Below are 21,051 nucleotides of genomic sequence, written 5' to 3' on the forward strand. Positions count from 1 at the left end.
AAGAGGCATGGCGAGTTTTTTGAAGTTGTATTTTTTTGTCCTAATTTTTCGGAAAATGAAAAAATTAAAAAAATTATTTTCACTATTTTTTTTTTTACATACTGTCACCAGTGCAGTACAGCTCATCATATAACTGGCATGGCGGTGAACAGGGACACTGACTGGTGACAGTATGAAAAAAAAATATATATATTTTTTTTTATTATATTTAATTTTTTATTACATTTTTTTTTAAGATTTTTTTTTCATATTTTACTATGACCAAAGTAGTACAATGTTACCATAGTAACATTGTACTACTTTGGGGAAGTGATCAGTATTTTTTATTTTTTTACACAATTTGCTTATAGCAAAGAATTACTTTGCTATAAGCAAGCATTTACCTGAAATCGATTCATTCATTTTTTTATTTTTTTTTGTGCTTAGCTGTGATTTGGTCACAGCTAATCACATGACATGTGCATGTGATTAGCTGTGACCATTCACAGCTAGGCACTAGTATACAATGGATGGCATCATGAATGAAGCCATCCATTGTATACAACTGTCATGTGACCTGCTGTGATTGGTCACAGCAGGTCACATGGTACCAGCAACGGGATCCGGTACTCGGATCTGTCATCGGCCGTGTCCGAGGTGCACGGCCGGTGACAGATCGCACTGCTGCGCCGCTCTGCATTAGTGCAAACGGCGCATGTGCGGGAGCACGCCAAATGGCGTGCACCCGGAATGCAGGGACACATTTGAAGCCGCCAAACGGCCATTGGCCGGGCGGCTAATGGTTAAAAGTGGAAAAAGCTCTTTGTGACCTGTTGAAGACTGATATGTGCACGCAAGGGAATCTAAGAGCTCTTCCAAAAATCATTTTGGGGACCACTGGCCTTCTGCATGTGAGGCTTTCACTCAATTTAATAAGAAGCTCACAGAAACACCAGCCTTAGCATATGCTGATGCCTAAGAGCCGTATGTGCTCTATGGGGATGGTAGCTTTGAAGGATTGGGTTGAGTATTGTACTAAGAGTATTCAGCTGGGCTACTACCAATAGCGTTCATCAGCCAAAGCCTTACTCCTAGTGAGTGCAGCTATCCATCCAGTCCTGTTGTTGGAGCTCCTGACTCTTAAATGGGCCATTGTTGATAAATTAGATGATTACCTGTATTGAGCTATGTTTGAAGTAAGAATGGATTATAATCCTTTGATGTATGTTCTAACCACAGCCAAACTGGATATCATAGGACACCTCTGGTTAGCTGCCTTATCTAATTATCAATTCACTCTGAGGTACAAACCTGGCCTGAAGAACATTGGAGCTAATGCTCTATCTGGACATCCAGGATTGTTGCCAAAAAGATGGAATGGGGAGATCTCCCTTGGTCCCATGCCTTGGGGCTGGGTGCTATGGTTGCAATAGTTGAAGATCAAGTTGCCTTTTCCAAGATGTGGCTTATAGACTCCATAGAAGGTGGACCAGAAGTCATGCCAGACCTGCGACAATGGGGTAATTTGAGAACATGCATCCTATGCATGAAGGTGGAAAAAAAAAAAACACAAAAAACTTTGTGCAGCAGCCCCCCAATACTTACCTAAGCCCCATCACGATTCAGCAATGTGCAAGAGAACCAAGGCTCTCCAGGAACTCTCCTCCATCATTGGTTCAGACAGCAGCTGGAGCCTCCTCATTGGCTGAGACAGCCAGCGAGCCAATCAGGAGAGAGGGGGTTTGGCAGAGCTGTGGCTCTGTGTGTAAAAGGACACACAGAGCAGTGGCTTGGGAGCAAGTCTGCTTGGGTGCCCCCATAGCAATCTGTTTGCTCTGTGGGCACTTGGCAGGAGGGAAGGGCCAGGAGCACTGGCGGGGGACCCAAGAAGAGAATTAGGGTTGCTCTGTGCAAAACCATTGCACAGAGCCGGTAAGTACAGTATAACATGTTTGTTAGTTAAAAAAAAAAAAACATTTAATATCACTTTAAGGTAGACTAAAGACTGCTCTATTGTATGGTACTGTATCATGACCACCGTGGGAGATGACAACTGATTCTCCCATATTGTTTTCGGAAGTCTGCATAATCATGGTTATCTGGGATTAGAGAAAACTTATGGCCTAGTTCAAAGACCATTTCTATTGACCCAAGATGAGGAAGATATCGTGACTAGTATATGTTGACATTGCTACAGATGTTTATAGAGGAAGGTCCTGCCAGTTTGAACTACTCAACTGGGGCACGTACAGAGTTTGGGCCCTATGAACTTCTTCCTCATAGATTTTATTTGCATTGAAAATGGTTCAAGAGGAATTGGAAATGTACTGGTGGTGTCAGTCCCAATACACCCAAGCTTTTCCTACTAAGGATCAAAGCAGTTACAGTCAGAAGAGTTCTTTGGGAGATGTATTTCATCCATTACGGCTTACTCCATAGGTTTACACTCAGATAAGGGCAGAAATTTTGAGAGCAAGCTGACTAAAGAGTTACTTCAGCCGTTGAACATTCACAAAAGTCAAACCACCTCTTATTGCCCTGAAAGTAATGCCTTCCCTGATAGATTCAACAGGACCTTGCTTGAATTTGCTAGGTACCCTACCAGCTGACACAAAGAAAGGGTTGAAGCCATGGTCCATTTTTATAACAGCTGTTGGCCACTAGAATGGTGAAACAAGAATTTTCCCATAGGGAGAATAATTACAATCTGCTGTGGTCAAAAAGGGAGAGGAGTGAGAGGTTCCTTCTTAAGGACTGGGACTAGACATGGAAACCTAGGAACGCTAGCCTGGTAGAAGAAAAAAAGCAAACAAAAACGGGTAGAAATAGAAAAGGATCAAGCCTCAATGCACTTGATCTCACAAGGATCTCCATGTCCAGTGTGACTGCCAGGGCAGACTTCGACTCTTCAAGATGAGAAGAATCAGGGAAGAACCCTGAGAATGACTAGTTTAGAAACAATTGACAAATAAAGACATGTACTGGAGGCTCACGAGTTCACCTAGGGAACAATCAGCGTCATACATGGCCAATAGGGGAAGGTACGTGAGAAGTTCCATATAAGGGTAGGCAGGTAACTTCCTCACGTACAGTTGAGAGGCTGCAATCTTAGGAGTTGAGGATCAAGTTCAACACACTCATCAGCAAAGAAGAATCCCTGGAGCAAAGTCTTGCGGAAAAGACTTTTTGATTGTCTTGCTAATCCTGGAAACTCAAGAGTTACAGGACTTGAGCCGCTCTCGACTCCCCAGAGTCCATGAAACAACGGCCTGATCTATCAGAACAGCAAAAAAAATTCATAATATGGAGCCTTCCTAGGGGCATGTTTCCATATAAGGGCATTGACATCACCAACATCCCACCCATTTGCTTTTGTGAGCTGCAGGGAGGTGGATGAACTGGCCTGCAGCTAATTGAGGTGAGTTAAGGGGTCACTTAAGCTTATTTCTGCTCAGGGGTAGACCATGTAGTCTGTTTGGAAACTGACATACAAGGGTAAGACTGGAGAGTTAAAAGTCCCAGAAGGATAGTGATCAAACTGTAAGCTTCCTAGCTGACTATGAAAGTCAGAGTCCCTCTTTGGGAAGGGGGGGTAGAGCTGGTGGATACCATGTACTGCTTTCTGGACTTCCATTTCCTGAAAGAGACAAAGACTGTGGGAGAGATTGGGTTACAGCTTTTAAGGCCAGGCTGGCACAGAAGCTAGGAAAAGGATACTTTGGTTCAGGAACCCCAATGGGGTTAGAGGATTGCTAGTCTGTGCTCTGGCCTAGGAAGAAATAAACTGGGGGGGTCCCAATAGCAGAAGTGGGGGTGCCCCCTCATTGAGAGGCTGGTTTGGAAGAACACCGTGCTGGCTTGAAAATGAGGACTTGCAGCAAAATTGAGAGGATTTGGCCTGGAAAGCAGAGGTCTGGGAGGAACAAAAGGAACTCTTCTGAAATCCAGCAACAGATTATTTTGCCATGGACACTTTGTCTTTCTTCTTACTAGATTAGACAGTACTGTTTCTGTCCATGACTTTAAGGTACCTAAAGACTTTGTGAAGAGTTGTTACCCATCAAACAGTATCCTTTCCAAATGTTTCCAACAAGCTGCCTCCACAGACTAGTCCAGAAGCCAAAGGATTCTGAGCAAATGAACTGATATAAGGAGCCATTCAAGGATTCTGGCATCAACAAACTATCTACACAATAAAGCAATGCTACTGGGAAAAGCTTCAATTTATGAAGCACCGGATGATTAATCAGAATTTTCCCATATTTGTTTGCCATGCACTTGGCCCAGACCACCAGGGTCTGGCAAATTTCATAGATACCACTGTTGGTTGCATGGCCTAACTCCAAGGATCAGAGCAGGCTTTAAAGATGTATTAAACTCAAAACCAAAAACATAATATATATTGCAGCTTGCCAATAATTAGATGCGATTCTCGGTTTGCACCAGGTTATTCAGCCAGTAAGCACACTTTTGTATTACAGTGCAGACATTATGGACGAAGGAGACATCTTCAGACAACAGCATTGTCATTCTGGGGGAAGGGGAGTGTTAGATGTACTAGCAAATTTAGATACACTAAAAAAAATTGAAGTCAAGCTCCATGTAACACTTTTTAGGCAGTTACAGCAACAGGTTTCTTTTGGGATAAAGGTTTTATATACATGAATGGAAGTTTACCATGGTAAGTTCCTCTGTCTGTATTAAATGGTTTGTCTCAACCCTAACTGCTACAGCTGCAAGGCTACTTGTTCTGTTGAAAAACAGACTTAGAGGCTGGACCCACAAGGTTAAGGACCTTCTACGAGCCTGTCCAGCTCTCCTAGAGTAACTGCCTGTCTCCTGAAATCTCCTCCATGCTCTTGAGATTGTGCTGGGAGACACAGCAAACCTTCTTGCAATGGCACGTATTGATGTGCCATCTTGGAGGAGTTGGACTGCCTGTGCAACCTCTCTAGGGTCCACGTATTGCCTCATGCTACCAGTAGTGACACTGACCCTAGCCAAATGCAAAACTAGTGAAAAACACTCATTGTTGCCCATCTAGTGCACCTGTTGTTAATTTCATTACCACCAAAAGCAGCTGAAATGGATTAACAACACCCTCCACTACTTAACTGACCAGGTCAATATCCCAGGAGTTTAATTGACTTGATGCTATACTCTGATTAAAAAGTGTTCCTTTAATTTTTTTGAGCACTGTGTGTGTATATATATATATAAAAAATATATTCAAATGTTTCATATAGGGAATGTTTGACCATTCTTCCAGAAGCGCATTTGTAGGGTCAGGAACTGGTGTCGGATGAGAAGGCCTGACTCGCAGTCTCCGCTCTAATTCATCCCAAAGGTGTTCTATTGGGTTGAGGTCAGGACTCTGTGCAGGCCAGTCAAGTTCCTCCACTCCAAACTTGCTCATCCAGGTCTTTATGGACCTTGCTTTGTGCACTGGTGCGCAGTCATATTGGAACATGAATGGGCCATCCCCAAATGTGCCCACAAAGTTGGGAGCATGAAATTTTCCAAAATGTCTTGGTATGCTCACGCCTTAAGAGTTCCCTTCACTGGAACTAAGGGGCCAAGCCCAACCCCTGAGAAACAACCCCACACCATAATCCCCCTCCACCAAACTTTACACTTGGCACAATGCAGTCAGGCAAGTACCGTTCTCCGGGCAACCACCAAAGCCAGACACGTCCATCTGATTGCCAAACAAAGAAGCGTGACTTGTCACTCCAGAAAACACGTCTCCACTGCTTTAGAGTCCAGTAGCAACATGCTTTACACCACTGCATCCGATGCTTTGCATTGCACTTAGTGAAGTAAGGCTTGGATGCAGCTGCTCGGCCATGGAAACCCATTCTATAAAGCTCTCTACGCACTGTGGTTGTGCTAATCTGAAGGCCACACAACGTTTGGAGATCTTTAGCTATTGACTCTGCAGACAGTTGGCGACTTCTGTGCACTGTGCGCTTCAACATGCGCTGACTCCACTGCTTCCACTTTGTTATAATACCATTAGCAGTTGACCGTGGAATATTTAGTAGCAAGGAAATTTCACAGATGGACTTAATGCACAGGTGGCAACCTATCACGGTACCACGCTTTAATTCATTGAGCTCCTGAGAGCGACCCATTCTTTCACAAATGTTCAGATAAAAGAAGAGACCACGCTCTCTATATCGAAATGAATAAATACATTGAAATATAAAAACTAAAAAGCTACACATCAATCAGTCCACAAACATAGACAGAAGTTCATAAACAAAAAATGGACTGCGCTCTTATAAAAAAAAAAAAGATATATAACTAAACAATATAGTTTACGCAACAGAAAACACATCACACCTTAATAAACACATTAGTGCTTGATTTTATACACCTAAATCCAATGATTTGGAGGGGGTGTCTTAATACTTTTGGCAATTGTATGTGCATATATATATATATATATATATATATATATATATATATATATACATACACACACACACACAGTTGTGTTCAAAATAATAGCAGTCAGACATCACTAACCTGATCAATCACTGTTTTTGGTAGAAATGATATTTCTACATGGCAAATAATTTACTAGCAGGTGTAGTAGAGTAATAGAAATCTAACAGTCCCAAGTCATGACATGCATGCTGCTGATTCTGTGTAATTGAAGCACTAATTGAAAGGGGCATGTTCAAAATAATAGCAGTGTGGAGTTCTGTTAGTGAGGTCATTCATTCTTTGAAAAGCAGGTGGCAATTATTGCCCTTATTTAAGGAAGGAAGGCTGCAAATATTGTACATGCTGGTTACAGTGCATTTCTCTCTGAAATTCTGAGGAAAATGGGTTGTTCCAGACATTGTTCAGAAGAACAGTGTACCTTGATTAAAAAGTTGATTGAAGAGGGGAAAACATATAAAGAAGTGCAGAAAATTATAGGCTGCTCAGCTAAAATGATCGCAAATGCTTTAAAATGGCAACCAAAACCTGAAAGACGTGGAAGAAAGCGAAAAACTACCATTCGAATGGATAGAATAGCCAAAATGGCAAGGACTCAGCCAACAATCAGCTCCAGGAAGGTCAAAGAAGGTCTAAAGTTACCTGTGAGTACTGTTACAATTAGAAGACGCCTATGTGAAGCCAAGCTATCTGCAAGAAGCCCCCGCAAAGTCCCACTGTTGAAAAAAAGACGTGCTGAAGAGGTTACAATTTGCCAAAGAGCACATTGACTGGCCTAAAGAGAAATGGCGCAACATTTTGTGGACTGATGAAAGTAAGATTGTTCTTTTTGGGTCTAGTGGCCGGAGACAGTTTGTCAGACGACCCCCAAACACTGAATTCAAGCCACAGTACACTGTGAAGACAGTGAAGCATGGTTGCGCAAGCATCATGATATGGGGATGTTTCTCATACTACGGTGTTGGGCCTATTTATCGCATACCAGGGATCCTGGATCAGTTTGAATACATCAGAATACTTGAAGAGGTCATGCTGCCTTATGCTGAAGAGGAAATGCCCTTGAAATGGGTGTTCCAACAAGACAACGACCCCAAACACACCAGTAAACGTGCAACATCTTGGTTCCAGACCAACAAGATTGACGTTATAGAGTGGCCAGCCCAATCCCCGGATCTTAATCCAATAGAAAACTTGTGGGGTGACATCCAAAATGCAGTTTCTGTGGCAAAACCAAGAAATAGAGAAGAACTGTGGAATGTAGTCCAATCATCCTGGGCTGGAATACCTGTTCACAGGTGCCAGAAGTTGGTTGACTCCATGCAACACAGATGTACAGCAGTTCTCAGAAACAGTGCTTATACAACTAAATATTAAGTGATTCAAAAGGAAAGCAAAAGAAGAATACAAACACTGCTATTTTTTTGAACAGTCTAATATTCACTTTTCTTCAATTTTTTTTTAGAGGAACAACACAAATTTGATATTTTTTTTCTTCATGTTTTGATTTGGAATAGAATGTGTAGTGTTCCCAATGCATTTGTGTGTATGGAAATAAAAGCTATCAGAAGGATTTTGAGCTTTATTCACTTTTTTCAACACACTGCTATTATTTTGAACACAACTGTATATACACCCTGTTCCAAATTATTATGCAAATGATATTTTTCTCATTTACCTAAATAATTGATGTAAATAACAGTCAGCATAATTCTCATGTTATCAACTATTAAGAGTACAATTCAAATTTTATTGAACAAACCTCCTAATAACAGTATTTTTTTTAAACATAAAAAACTTACAATGCACTGTTCCAAATTATTACGCACAGTAAGTTTCAAAACACTTTATAAGTTGTAAAGAACTGAAAATTGTCGTTTGTTGTGTTTGGAGCATATTTACTGAAATCAAAAACTATTTCAATCAAACTTTTAACAACATTTTAACTTTTTAAACATTTTAACAGGTCACGGTACATTTTACCATAGGACCCGTTATTTGATAGCAGCTTCACAAGTCTTGCATCCATTGAACTTGTGAGTTTTTGGACAGTTTCTGCTTGAATTTGTTTGCAAGATGTCAGAATAGCCTCCCAGAGCTGCTGTTTGGATGTAAACTGCCTCCCACCCTCATAGATCTTTTGCTTGAGGATGCTCCAAAGGTTCTCAATAGGATTGAGGTCAGGGGAGGATGGAGGCCACACCATGACTCTCTCCTTTTATCCCCATAGCAGCCATTGATGCAGAGGTATTCTTTGCAGCATGAGATGTATTGTCATGCATGAAGATGATTTTATTACAGAATGCATAGTTCTTCCTTCTGTACCAGGGAAGAAAGTGGTCAGTCATAAACTCCACGTACTTTGCGGAGGTCATCTTTACACCTTCGGTGACCCTAAAGGGGCCAACCACCGCCTTGCTGACGTCGCAGCCTTGGAACAGGGTGGCCGTCCACCAACCATCCACTACTCCATCCATCTGGACCATCCAGGGTTGCATGGCACTCATCAGTGAACAGGACTGTTTGAAAATTAATCTTCATGTATTTTTATGCCTGATGCAGCCGTTTCTGCTTGTGAGCATTGGTTAGTGGTGGCCGAATAGAAGGTTTATGCACAGTTGCAAGACTCTGGAGGACTCTACACCTTGATGTCCGTGGGACTCCAGAGGCACCAGCAGCTTCAAATATCTGTTTGCTGCTATGTAATGGTATTTTAGCAGCTGCTCTCTTGATCCGATGCATGGATCTGGCAGAAATCTTCCTCAATGTGCCTTTATCTACACAAACCAGTCTGTGCTCTGAATCCGCCACAAATCTCTTATAAGTGCGTTGATCACGCTTAAGTTTTCATGAATTATCTAATGTTTTCATACCTCGTCCAAGGCATTGAACTATTTCACTGTTTTCGGCAGCAGAGAGATCCTTTTTCTTCCCAATATTGCTTGAAAATGGCGCTCTGCTTAATAATGTGGAACACCCTCTTTTAGTAGTTTTTCCTTAAATTGGGCCCACCAGCCAATCTAAGTATCACAGGTGTCCGAGATTGTTTTCAGTGATCAAAAGAGCCCTGAGAGACAATGCCATCCATGAGTTACACTGAAAAACAAAATATTTAATCTTTGTGACACTTAACCACTTGCCTACCAGGCACTTATACCCCCTTATTTACCAGGCCAATTTTCAGCTTTCAGCGCTGCCGCACTTTGATTGACAATTGCGCGGTCATGCAACATTGTACCCATATGAAATTTTGATCATTTTTTTCTCACAAATAGAGCTTTCTTTTGGTGGTATTTAATCGCCACTGGGCGCTTTACTTTTTGCGCTATAAATAAAAAATTGCCAAAAATTTGAAGAAAAAAAAAAAAGTTTCTTTGTTTTTATTATAAAATTTTTCAAACAGGTAATTTTTCTCCTTCACTGATGTGCGTTGATGAGGCAGCACTGATGGGCACTGATAGGCGGCACTGATAGGCAGCACTAAAGGGCACTGATAGGCAGTACTAATGAGGTGGCACGGATAGGCGGCACTGATAGACAGCACTAATGAGGTGTCACGGATAGGCGGCACTAATATGCAGCACTGATAGGCGGCACTGATAGGTGACACTGATGATGGGTACTGATAGACGGCACTGACTGGCGGCACTGACTGGCACAACCACTGGGCACTGACTGGCAGCACTGCTGGGCTGCACTGGTGGGTGGCACTGGTGGGTGGGCACAGGTGGGTGGCACTGGTCGGCGGGCACAGGTGGGTGGCACTGCTGGGCACAGGTAGGTGGCACTTCTGGGCACAGGTAGGTGACATTGCAGAGTGGCACAGGTGGGTGCACTGCTGGGCACAGGTGGGTGCACTGCTGGGCACAGGTGGGTGATCTTCTGGGCACAGGTGGGTGTAGCTAGTGGGCGCACTGCTGGGCACAGGTGGGCAGAACTTGCGGGTGGCACCGATCATCAGGGCACTGATCATCAGTGCCCTGATGATCGGTGCCGATCCCCGCTCTGACAACTGCCGGTTCTCGGCAGTACTTTCCTCACGATCTGACAATAATATTTTTACACTCTTTTTCCCCCACTGAACTTTATTGCTATAACAAAGGGACGAACAAGGACCTTTATGACAGCTTTTGGCAGTGATAAGTACTCGTTATAGAGATATCAGGAGTCTATATTCCCAGTGTCTCCCCTACCCACCTTGGGCAGCTGATCAAACATAGTCCATGTTTGATCTGCTTGCTTCCCAGGCTGTAACAGCCAGAAAAGTATAGCTCTGAAACTGGAAGTAATGAAATCCTGATCGCTTCCAGCCTTATTCATCACAGAGGAAATTGGGTAAAGGATGCTTCTCCATCTCCTCTGTGGAAAGCCATCCTGACCATTAACTGTTGCCCCAGGTATCCTGGTATAGCTTGCTGTCCAGGACATTTATGTATGTATGCTGGATGGCAAGTGGTTTAAGACATGAACATTCGTAACTGGAAGCATCAAATTTATTGAGGAATAAAATAGCTAAATCCACCATTGGAATTTCAACCTCCAACCTCAAAAGGGTACTGCTGAGCAAATCACTTGGGAGGAGAATATATTTGTCAGGCTGTGGACAGTCCTCATACAAAACATCCTGTACTAGTGGGTGGACTGGAAACATCCAGATTCCATATTTGTGAAGTTAGGCCCAGCTGGGGGCAGTTCAAACATCAGAAGTGTACAGCCTCCACCAAAACTGTAATGTTTTTCACAATTGCATAGTGACAACTATGCAAAATGGGGCACTAGCTGTGCAGAGACCTTCCCCATGAGCTCTGACACAGAAGCCGAAAACTCCTCTTTGGCTAAAAAGTAGGAATGGGGGTTAACTGATGGGTTAAAGGGAAACTCAGAGGGGTGGAGACGGATATCCTATTTTAAGCAACATTAGCAGAGGAACACCGGATTCACCTCATCATCACCCAGTGCACAGTGTGTGCTGGCCTTCTGGTTTTTCCTGGGTGCCTGATGCTTACCATGTGAGTAGGGAATCCTCTGATGGGTACTCACAACCTGTGCTGCGGAGCAGAAGGGGCACTGCTGTGCCGTGTCTCATGATTGAAGCCTGCTGTGTCCCAGATTTTTTTTGTCTAAACACCTGCAAGTGGCTGCATAAAATCCAGGGTCTATGAATAAAGGAGCCTGTGCTCTGTACTATACGATGTATTAGAATTTTAATTTTTTGTAATGGCAATTGTACCTTGCCATTTTAACTCAGAAATCAGACATTGATATCTGATATTCTGCTACAGAGAACAATGTATGTATCATCAGACACATTAGAGAAAGATCTTATTTAAAAAAAAACATTGCCATGTTGGTTCTGATCTTAAAATGGCTCTATATGTAATGCAGTCTTAGAGCTTAATTGAGCTATACCCTGAATGGCTTACTACCACAGTGCTGGTAAAAAACAAACAAAAAAAAAACAATACACAATAAGTAGATTAGTACAATATTTATTATGAAGTTACAATTTACAAACAACAGAAAGGGTCAGATACTGACCAGTCCCCCAGCACAGAGTGAAGGGCCTTGTAAAACCATAGCTTTGTATGGAATCATTTAGAAAGGTGTGAATTTTGTTGCATCAGCCAGTTAATTGTCTCCAGAAGATGCTGCATTTGGTAATGTTGAGCAATATTCCGGAAAGCATCTACCTGTTCCATGAGAGTCTGAAACAGTAAAAAAAAGTTGTTGTCGAAACCCAAAATACAAAAAGCAATACAATAAATGCCTTCTATGCACCTATTACTTACCTTAACTGAAATGGTGAGGCTGAAGTCACCAGCACAGCTGCAGTACACAGGCATGTTCGTTTCTTTCACGCCCTTACATTTCAAACACACCTAGGAAAGATGATTGGTAATAAAAAAATTCATGCATTGGTTCTATGGACGTGAAAACAAAACCATAAAAGTATATACTAGTAGCCCCCAAAGAGTTTGTAATTCTTCATAGCCATTTACTTCTTCCACAATATACAGACAGCAAATGGATATAAAGTCAAAGGTGGGTGGAATGGTTTTGCTTGAATCACTGCCCTAGCTCACTAACTGGAATATGAATTACTTTTATAATCTGCATACTTGTTGTTATGAGTCACTCAAAATACTGAAGCCAGAAAGACAGCATAATAGCCAGGAAACTAGTATTTTTAGAAGCAATAGCAGCTCCAAATATCTCTCAAGAAAGGTTTACAGTAAATACTTGCCTGTCCAGGTTCTTGAGGAGGACTACAGTGCATCTCTGTGAAAGTTCTCATTTACCGAGATCATAGTATAGCTAATAGTGAGTCACAATAGGACTTGTATTGCTGGTAGGACAGTATTGCTGAAGAGGTTTCATAGGTTATATAAGCCACTTCTGTTTTAATGAGTGTCAGGAACCTACATTAGCGTTTATATCCAAACAGGGAGCACAGACATTTTAATCCAATCACCATGGAATATATCAAGGCAGATGTGGATTGTCCAAAAACAAGATGGGGAGGTGTGAAGGTTGTGTAACCACTTAATTCTATTATTATTATACAGGATTTATATAGCGCCAACGGTTTGCTCAGCACTTTACATTATAGTGGGAGACAATACAGTAACAATACAAGACGGATTTGAGGGCCCTGCTCCTTGGAGCTTACAATCAAGGAGGGAGGGGTGAATGGTACAGTAGGTAGTAACTGTGGGGGATGGAGTGGTTGGAAGAGTAGAGGAATCCAGAAATAGCAAAGGGCGGGATAGGCTTCCCTGAAGAGATAGGTTTTCAGTGATCACCTAAAGGCAAGTAGAGTAGGTGAAAGTCTGATAGATTGGGGTAGGGAGTTCCAGAGGATGGGTGACGCCCTGGAGAAGTCTTGGAGACAAGCATGGGAGGAGGAGATAAGGGAGCTAGAGAGTAAGAGGTCTTGCGAGGAGCAGAGTGTACGGTTTGGGTGATATTTAGAGATAAGATCGGTTATGTAAATTGGGGCAGTGTTGCGGATGGCTTTATATGTCATTGTTCGTGTTTTGAATTTTATCCGTTGGGCAACTGGGAGCCAGTGGAGGGATTGGCAGAGAGGGGTGGCGGATACAGAACGGTTAGTGAGGTGGATGAGTCAGGCAGCAGAGTTCATGATAGACTGGAGGGGGGATAGCCTGCGATGAGGTAGGCCAATGAGGAGGGAGTTACAGTAGTCGAGGCGTGATATGACAAGGGAGTGAATAAGTTGCTTAGTGGTTTCCGGGGTTAGGAACGGTCGTATCTTAGAGATGTTGCAGAAGGTGAAGTCTGCATGATTTTGTCAACGATTGGATCTGGGCTGGAAGGACAGGTGGGAGTTTAGGATTACACCTAGTACCCTGGCATGAGGGGATGGACTGAGGATGGTGTTAGCGATATTTATGGTGAAGTCAGTGTGGGTGGCACGGGCAGGGGGGAATATCAGGAGCTCAGTTTTGGAAAGGTTGAGTTTGAGGAAGTGGAGTGACATCCAGGCCGATATAGTAGGCTTGCAATGCGGGTGGAAACTGAAGGGGTGAAGTGAGGAGTAGACATATAGATTTGCGTGTCGTCATCATAGAAATGGTAATTGAAGCCGTGGGAGTTTATCAAGTGACCAAGGGAGGAGGTGTAGATGGAGAAGAGAAGGGGTCCAAAGACAGAACCTTGAGGGACCCCTACAGAGAGAGGGAGTGAGGAGGAGGTGGCAGCGTTATAGGTAACACCGAAGGAGCACTGCGATAGATAGGAGAACCAGGAGAGAGCAGAGTCGCTGAGGCCAAGAGAGTGTCGTTTTTTTGAGGAGGGGGGGATGGTCAACCGTGTCAAAAGCCGCGGAGAGGTCGAGTAGTAGGAGTATTGAATAGTGGCTGTTGGTTTTTGCAGTTAGCAGATCATTAGAGAGTTTAAGTAGGGCAGTTTCGGTGGAGTGTAGAGGGCAAAAGCCAGACTGTAAAGGGTCGAGAAGGTTGTTGTCAGTGAGGTGGGAGCTCAGAAGATTGTAGACTAAGCGTTCTAGGAGTTTAGAGGTAAATGGCAGCAGGGGGATGGGTCTAAGGTTGTTCAGGTTGGTGGGGTCTAAGAAGGGTTTTTTTTAAGTATGGGAGTTATGTGCGCATGCTTTAGAGGGGAGGGGAAGGCCCCTCTAGAGAGGGACAGATTGATGATGTGAGTGAGGGAGCATAGGATGGAAGAGGAGAGTGACCGAAGGAGTTGTGAGGGGACAGGGTCCAGGTGGCAGGTGGTGAGGTGGGCTTCTGAGAAGACCTTAAGGACCTCTTCGGTGGTAGCAAGGTCAAAGGAGGAAAGTTACTATACTAGTTACATAATCCCATCCCTTGGTGTCAAGCCTGTATAGATGTCGATTATTTGATTCACATGGCTAAAGGTGGTTTTCAAATCGTTGGAATAATGATGTTAAAATGGCAATATATGTGAAAGACATGGTGTCATAGACCCCCTACTCTTGTTAGAGGTGGTTGGTTCCAGTTTTTTAGATGGCCGCTTGTGCACATTTTGGACAGAGAGAACTGGCTTCTTTCACTATACTTGAAAGAATGTCCCTTTTCCTTAACCCCTTCCCGCCGATGCCTCCCGGCCCTTTAAGAGATTCAGACGCCGGGAGGCGGGGAGGTTGGGGCGTGGTTTAGGAATCATGTGACCGCCGTGATGACGCGTCACGGCGGTCACATGATCGGGAAAGGTCCCGTTCGAAAGAGCGGACCGGGACCTTTCCGTGAGTACCACACATGTGTGCTGGGAGCGCGCAGGGCGTGCGCTCTCAGCACATATGTATTTAGTTACATGGACGAAAATGTGCGGGCGCTCGGCGTCTAGGCCCAGACGCTGGGCGGCCGCACATTTGTGTGCGGCCGGCGCAAAGGGGTTAAACTGGTTGCAAAGTTTAAAAAATAAACAGGTTTATATTTACCTGCTCTATGCAATGGTATTGCAGAGAATGGCCCTGAACCTCTTTGTAGGGACCCCGCTGCTGCACTAGGTTCCTCCTCTTTCCCTCTGTTTCTGCCCCCATAGAAAGCTGCTTGCTATGTGGGTAGAGGTGCATACTCGCTCCCAAACTGGGCTATGTGTGTCAATAGACACACATAGTTAGGCTCAGCCCTCCGGTCCTCAATGGATTTGATTGACAGCAACAGGAGCCAATGGCTGTGAGACCAGGAAGAGAGGGAGAGAAGACTTGCAGCCGGGCACAGCTCTGGATCGATACAGGAGTCAGGTAAGTCTTGGGGAGGAACAGACAGTGGAAGGCCACTTCCGGACCAGCGACATACTTGTATGTTGCTGGACATTCAGTGGTTGTACAGCAGCAGGAGGAAGTCCTGCTGTGTGTGTCTATGCAGCGCAGCTATATAGACAAACAGCTTGGGACAGCGTGCCCCCATTGCAGCCTTTTGCTATGGTAACACACAAAGAAGAAAAGGAGTCAGGATCGCCGGAGGAGGAACCGAGAAGTAGAAGATCGGGGCCGCTCTGTGCAATACCACTGCACAGATCAGGCGAGTATAACATGTTTGTTATTTTAATTTGAAAAAGAAAAAAAAAAATCAGACTTTAGTAACACTTTAAAATAGATTATGTTGAGAGAAGGGTCTAGCAAGGAACTTACTTGGTCTGGATCCAGTTCTGTTTGACTGTTAAAAGTTATGTTGTTTCAGAAGTTCCCTGACAGTCTCAATAGCCTCTACAGGCATACAAATGAAAAGGGATCAAAGGGCACCATTATCTCTCTGGCTCTAACATCAATCCACATACCCTGACAAATTCTTTACAGTTAAAAATGGAAAAATGAACTGGCTTGGATAACAAATGAAACATCAACATTACAGAACAAGCGGAGTTCAATGTGACCACCAATAGCAATATTCAATATCAGATTACCATTTATATGTCCGAGCTCTCATCTGCAGTGTGTCCTGAGATCTCTTGTAAATGACATTAAAAGACAATACCCTACCTGAAGACAAACAATAGGATGACCAGTAGTGTTTCCAACTGCTCTGCCCACCGTTTCAACCCTGCACTATGCCTTTCTCTCAATTAAGCCTTTGGCTAGGTGCACACATTTACGGTGTATTACTGCATGCATCTTAACATGCATTATTGTGTGTTGCAATGCCATTCAAAACAAAATGATCACTGCAGAGCATGTTTTATGATGTGGGGACGTCACCATGTGCTTCAGCTGCTGCTTTTCCTATGGATTATACTAAACTATATGTGTGGAAGTAACAAGGCAGCACCTGATTCCAGCATATGAGGGATGAGTTTGGAGGATTGGAACTGTGCAATTTTGAGCCTACAAACTACAAGTAAAACTTGGTCATACAATTTCTCCAACTGACGTGGAATGGGTCTCGGTGCAGCTTTCCATTTGCCAAGTGGCTTCTTAGCAGAACATGCTGGAAACTGTAGCACCAATGCATTTCAATCATTTGTGTGTCTCCAGGTTTTAATTACAATTGTTATGCTCTCGCTCTGGATAAATAAATGCTTTCCTGCCAGATGATCTACTGTAGTGCTACTTTTACTACCCCATAGTGAAAACTGAACAAACTGAGGCTTTAAACCTCATATCAATGTAACTGGGGTATGGATGTGTCATCTACATATTATATCAACTCACCCTACCAAAATCCTTAGCATTGTTTTCCTTTAACAAATAAGAACTGGCGACATTGATGAACCAAATGAATGTGTATAGCTTACCAAATCCTGCAACATGAAAGCCATCATCTTTTTCTGCAGAGCCTCCACCAGCGACATCTCAATGTTGTCAGAGTCATACTCCGCCTGGCAGTTTGAACAGACCCACTGTGGCAGCACAGACCCATCCTGTGTTAGGGAGGGATGATCATAATAGTAAGAGGCTTACAGGCAGTGCAATATGAAAAACATTCATATTTCCAATCTTTGGACAAACCTGACTGAGTAAAGGATCTTTGCACAAGTCAAGGTCACGGCAAAAATTACAGTTCCTGCAAATTATCTCAGGTAGGATGTAAGAGCGACAAGGATCCCTAAACTGTGCATCCTCAGAGAACTCCCCTACGTCAATTAACCGCAAGAGATCTCTCTTTAGCTTGTTGACCTGGTTGGTTATATTGGAATCCAAGGAAAGGACCTAAAAAAATCATAAACCAAGTGTTAGTTTATTAGCAGACTTCTGTAGTACTATGGCTAAACCATTGTGTTTGCGCATTTAATTTTGGTATTTTGCCTAGTAAGCACTGATGAGTTTCTATACATTGTCTAAATGATCATTAAAATATATACAGATGTGCAGAGAATAAAAACACTGATCAAATGCATGCAAAATTTTTAAAGCTTTTTTGTAGATAATTGCAGAACGTTCTTCTCAACTAGTTTATGTGTCATGAATAATGCTTTCCCATTATTATTGTGTTGCCTTACCTCACAAACACATTTTATAAACTCCAATGCAGGGTTGTTCAGGGGCAAATGAGATCCGGGCAAGACAGGGAACATTTCAGAGGGCTCAGTGACATGGCGAGTCCCTGTTACTTTTTTCTGTATCTTTTGTGTGATTGTGAAGAAGTTTTGTGTCAACTCATTTGCTACATAGTCCTGTGAAAAGGTAATTAGACCTGCGAAAGACAGATGAGTATTAAATGAAAACACAGACAATAAGATTTACAGCAAAAAATACAAAGCAAACTTTTTACTAAAATTTCATGTGTAGAAAAAATATATGAAGGTGAAAAGGTAACATTTTATGAAAATGGGGTCTTTGATTAAAACAACAAAAAAAAGCTTCACCGTGTTTACTATGATATATAGTAGCCACCACCAGAGCCAATTAAAGGCTCAGTCCACCAAAAACACATTGCCCTTTTTTGGGAGGATGGAGTGTTAAAGTAGTATGAACAGAAGGAGAAGGAAAAAAAAAACCTGGTTAAATCCCCAGGGGTCCCCTGTCACACTTGAGCTCATTATATTGCAGCAGTGGAGGTTAGAAAAAGATTTGGTTTGTCATTGATGGCTTTAGTTTATAACCCCTACTCCAAATCCTAAAAATTATGGACATTGTCAAAGGTGGGGGAATTTACAGCCAGTGCCAAGTCCTGCCCCCTTTCCATTCTGTAGTACCATGTATTCATATCTCTCTTGTTTAGTTTACAGAGTAAGGAGATGCAGCCTGCTATTCAGCAAATTGTCAGTTTGTGTTGTGAATGACAGCGGCTGGAGAAAGGGGCTTTTATTCACAAAAAGGAACAGCCAAGTAATACACTAGACTGTCTTGGACAAGGCTTGCACTGTTGTCAGCTTGTGTAACAGAACGATGTTATGTCTGGCAGTTTGGACAGTGTGTGCACTGCCTGTCACGCCCCTTCTCCTTCTGAGTGGTCACTCTGAAAACATCTCTGTTATTCAGTGTTGCTGGACAGGTAGCTAGCTATTGGACAAAACTGCTCAACATTTAGATGAGGACAAGGTGGAATAGGCCTTCCAGATATCCAAGTTTACTACAATGCGGCCCATCTAACGAGGTTTGTAGACTGGCACTGCCATGCAGAGGCAAAACATTGGAAGGCGATGGAACTGGAAGCACAGCCAGAAGCTGGCCCTGGACATCTCTGCATGAAAATGTCATTCCTACCTTCCTCCCTAAATGGGAAGCTGACCTGGGTGTCTGTTTCACTGACATGCAAAAAGAGAAAATTCTCCACTTTGCACAGAAATCCTCCATTGCCTCTAAGGTTTAGGAAACCAGATAAAAAAATTTGACCAGGTGGTATAGGGTCCCTACGACCCTACATCGAATTTTCCCCCAAGTCTCAGACCTCTGCTGGAGATGCAGTTCTGACCAGGGTACGGTATTGCATATCTTCTGGGCTTGTCCTAAAATGAAACCTTTCTGGCAGATAGTGACCAGCACTATCAAAAGTCTGCAAGGTGTCGATGTGGCGAACGATCCAGCAGCGTGTCTGCTGCACCTTACTGACCGTCCCATAAAAAAAAGTATAAGGCTTCACTGACTATTCAACTGCTGAATGCAGCGAAAACCTGCATCCCTTTGTGTTGGAGATCTGTGCACCCACTCACGATGTCCCTTTGGTATTCCAAAGTCAACGAGCTGAGAGACATGAAAGCCCTCACGGCCACTTAATACGACCGAGGAGAGACTTTCCGAGACACCTGGAGACCATGGCAATACTTTGTTTATACTGAAGCCTATCTTCAGGGAACCCCTCAATCTGTCTGAGGTATCTCATTTTGGCCATAAGTGTAAGAGATGGTATGCCTTGCCTCATCTAGCTGGCCTTCTTTCCTTCCTTAAGCCCTTCCCCTCCTTTCTTACCTGCAGATTCCTGACTTTGATCCTCTTCTCCCCTTTGTTCCTAACTCTCTCTCTCTCCTCTCTCTTTTTTTTCCTCTCCCTCTTCCCTCCCACCCTTTAACCTTGTTCTCCCCCCCCCCCATCCTAGTTTCACTCACTGTCTCCTTCTTTAATATGACGATTATTATCAATATGCCTTCCCAAGTGCGGTGCCTGGTCCTCTGTAACAGGGTTTCTCTTTGTTGGGGTTTTTGGGATACCTCCGTTGATTCTGATATTTTTATCTATATATGCTTTTTATCCCATAGTCCATGTTCTCAGGTGCTCCTTCGTAGGCTATTTATAGATATTCACAACAACCTACCGCTTCCTTTACTGACTATTAGTCCCGCTTATTTTTTCTCCAATTTTTTTTTGTTCCTGTTTGTTGTATAATATTTCAAATTTACTCCTGCATACCTCTAACTTAGTTATTTACATGCCATTTGTTCTTATAATTCTGCATATATTGTACCATGCATTTCCAAGCTATATAAATAAAGGAATTACAAAAAAAACATTTAGATGAGGATGAATGCTATGTGCACAAGATGCCTTGGGAGGGGCTTGTGATAAGTTTTCTTTACTTATGGTGATAGATCATCATCTAATGGTTTTTGTTGTCTTTCAGACACAAACGGACCAGAGAAAGAAAGGGCTGTAGTCAAGAGATCTGGACAATTAGAGCCTATGGGATGTAAATCCATTGAGGGTTACATATTCATAAACAAAAAAAACCCTTTATTAAAAAATAAATATCATAATGATACAAATGTAAAAAAAATTAAAAACACTCTACCCTGTCCCACAAATAAAGACAATGTTGTCTTACACATAAACAGGTGCCTGACCAAATGCATACAAGCACTGTATGCATGCTTTTTTTGTGTATAAATATGTATTGACCCTCAATGGATTTACATCATGTAGGCTCTAACTGTCCTGATCTCTTGACTACAGTCCTTTCTTTCTGTGGTCGGTTTGTCTGTGTATGCTTTTTTGATCAGTGAGGTTCCTTTGGACCCTTTAATTATAATATCCCTGACTAGTACATAACGCAGATTGCAGGGGTCAGAAGCTAACCAGGGTTCATCTGTACGTAAAGCAAAGTGCAGGGCCTTTTAGTAAGGAACGCAAGAGTTCAGTAGTATGTAACAGTGTAGGGATCAATAGTAAGTATAGGAGAGTGTAGGGGTCAGAAGCATACAAAGTAGAGTTCGGAGTTTAGTAAGTAATGCAGAGTGCAGGAGTGATTA

The 21,051-nt window shown here is 42.9% G+C and overlaps 1 protein-coding gene across 1 annotated transcript in view; it reads right to left on the reverse strand.

Moving 5' to 3' along the window:
• Positions 1-11,899: 11,899 nt before the first annotated feature.
• POLE (DNA polymerase epsilon, catalytic subunit) overlaps positions 11,900-21,051 on the reverse strand; it is a 128,357-nt gene continuing 119,205 nt past the window's right edge. Inside the window, exons 45-49 of the mRNA XM_089652208.1 lie at positions 17,869-18,062; positions 17,378-17,578; positions 17,164-17,289; positions 12,216-12,305; positions 11,900-12,131 (exon numbers count right to left, since the gene is read on the reverse strand). Coding sequence (XP_089508334.1) covers positions 12,018-12,131; positions 12,216-12,305; positions 17,164-17,289; positions 17,378-17,578; positions 17,869-18,062 — 725 coding nt within the window. The 3' untranslated portion in view covers positions 11,900-12,017. The remainder of the gene's footprint in view (positions 12,132-12,215; positions 12,306-17,163; positions 17,290-17,377; positions 17,579-17,868; positions 18,063-21,051) is intronic.

This window comes from Staurois parvus, unplaced genomic scaffold, assembly GCF_062004578.1.
Source record: "Staurois parvus isolate SC_StPar_1 unplaced genomic scaffold, SC_StPar_1.0 ptg000673l, whole genome shotgun sequence".
In the NCBI taxonomy this organism is placed as follows: domain Eukaryota; kingdom Metazoa; phylum Chordata; class Amphibia; order Anura; family Ranidae; genus Staurois; species Staurois parvus.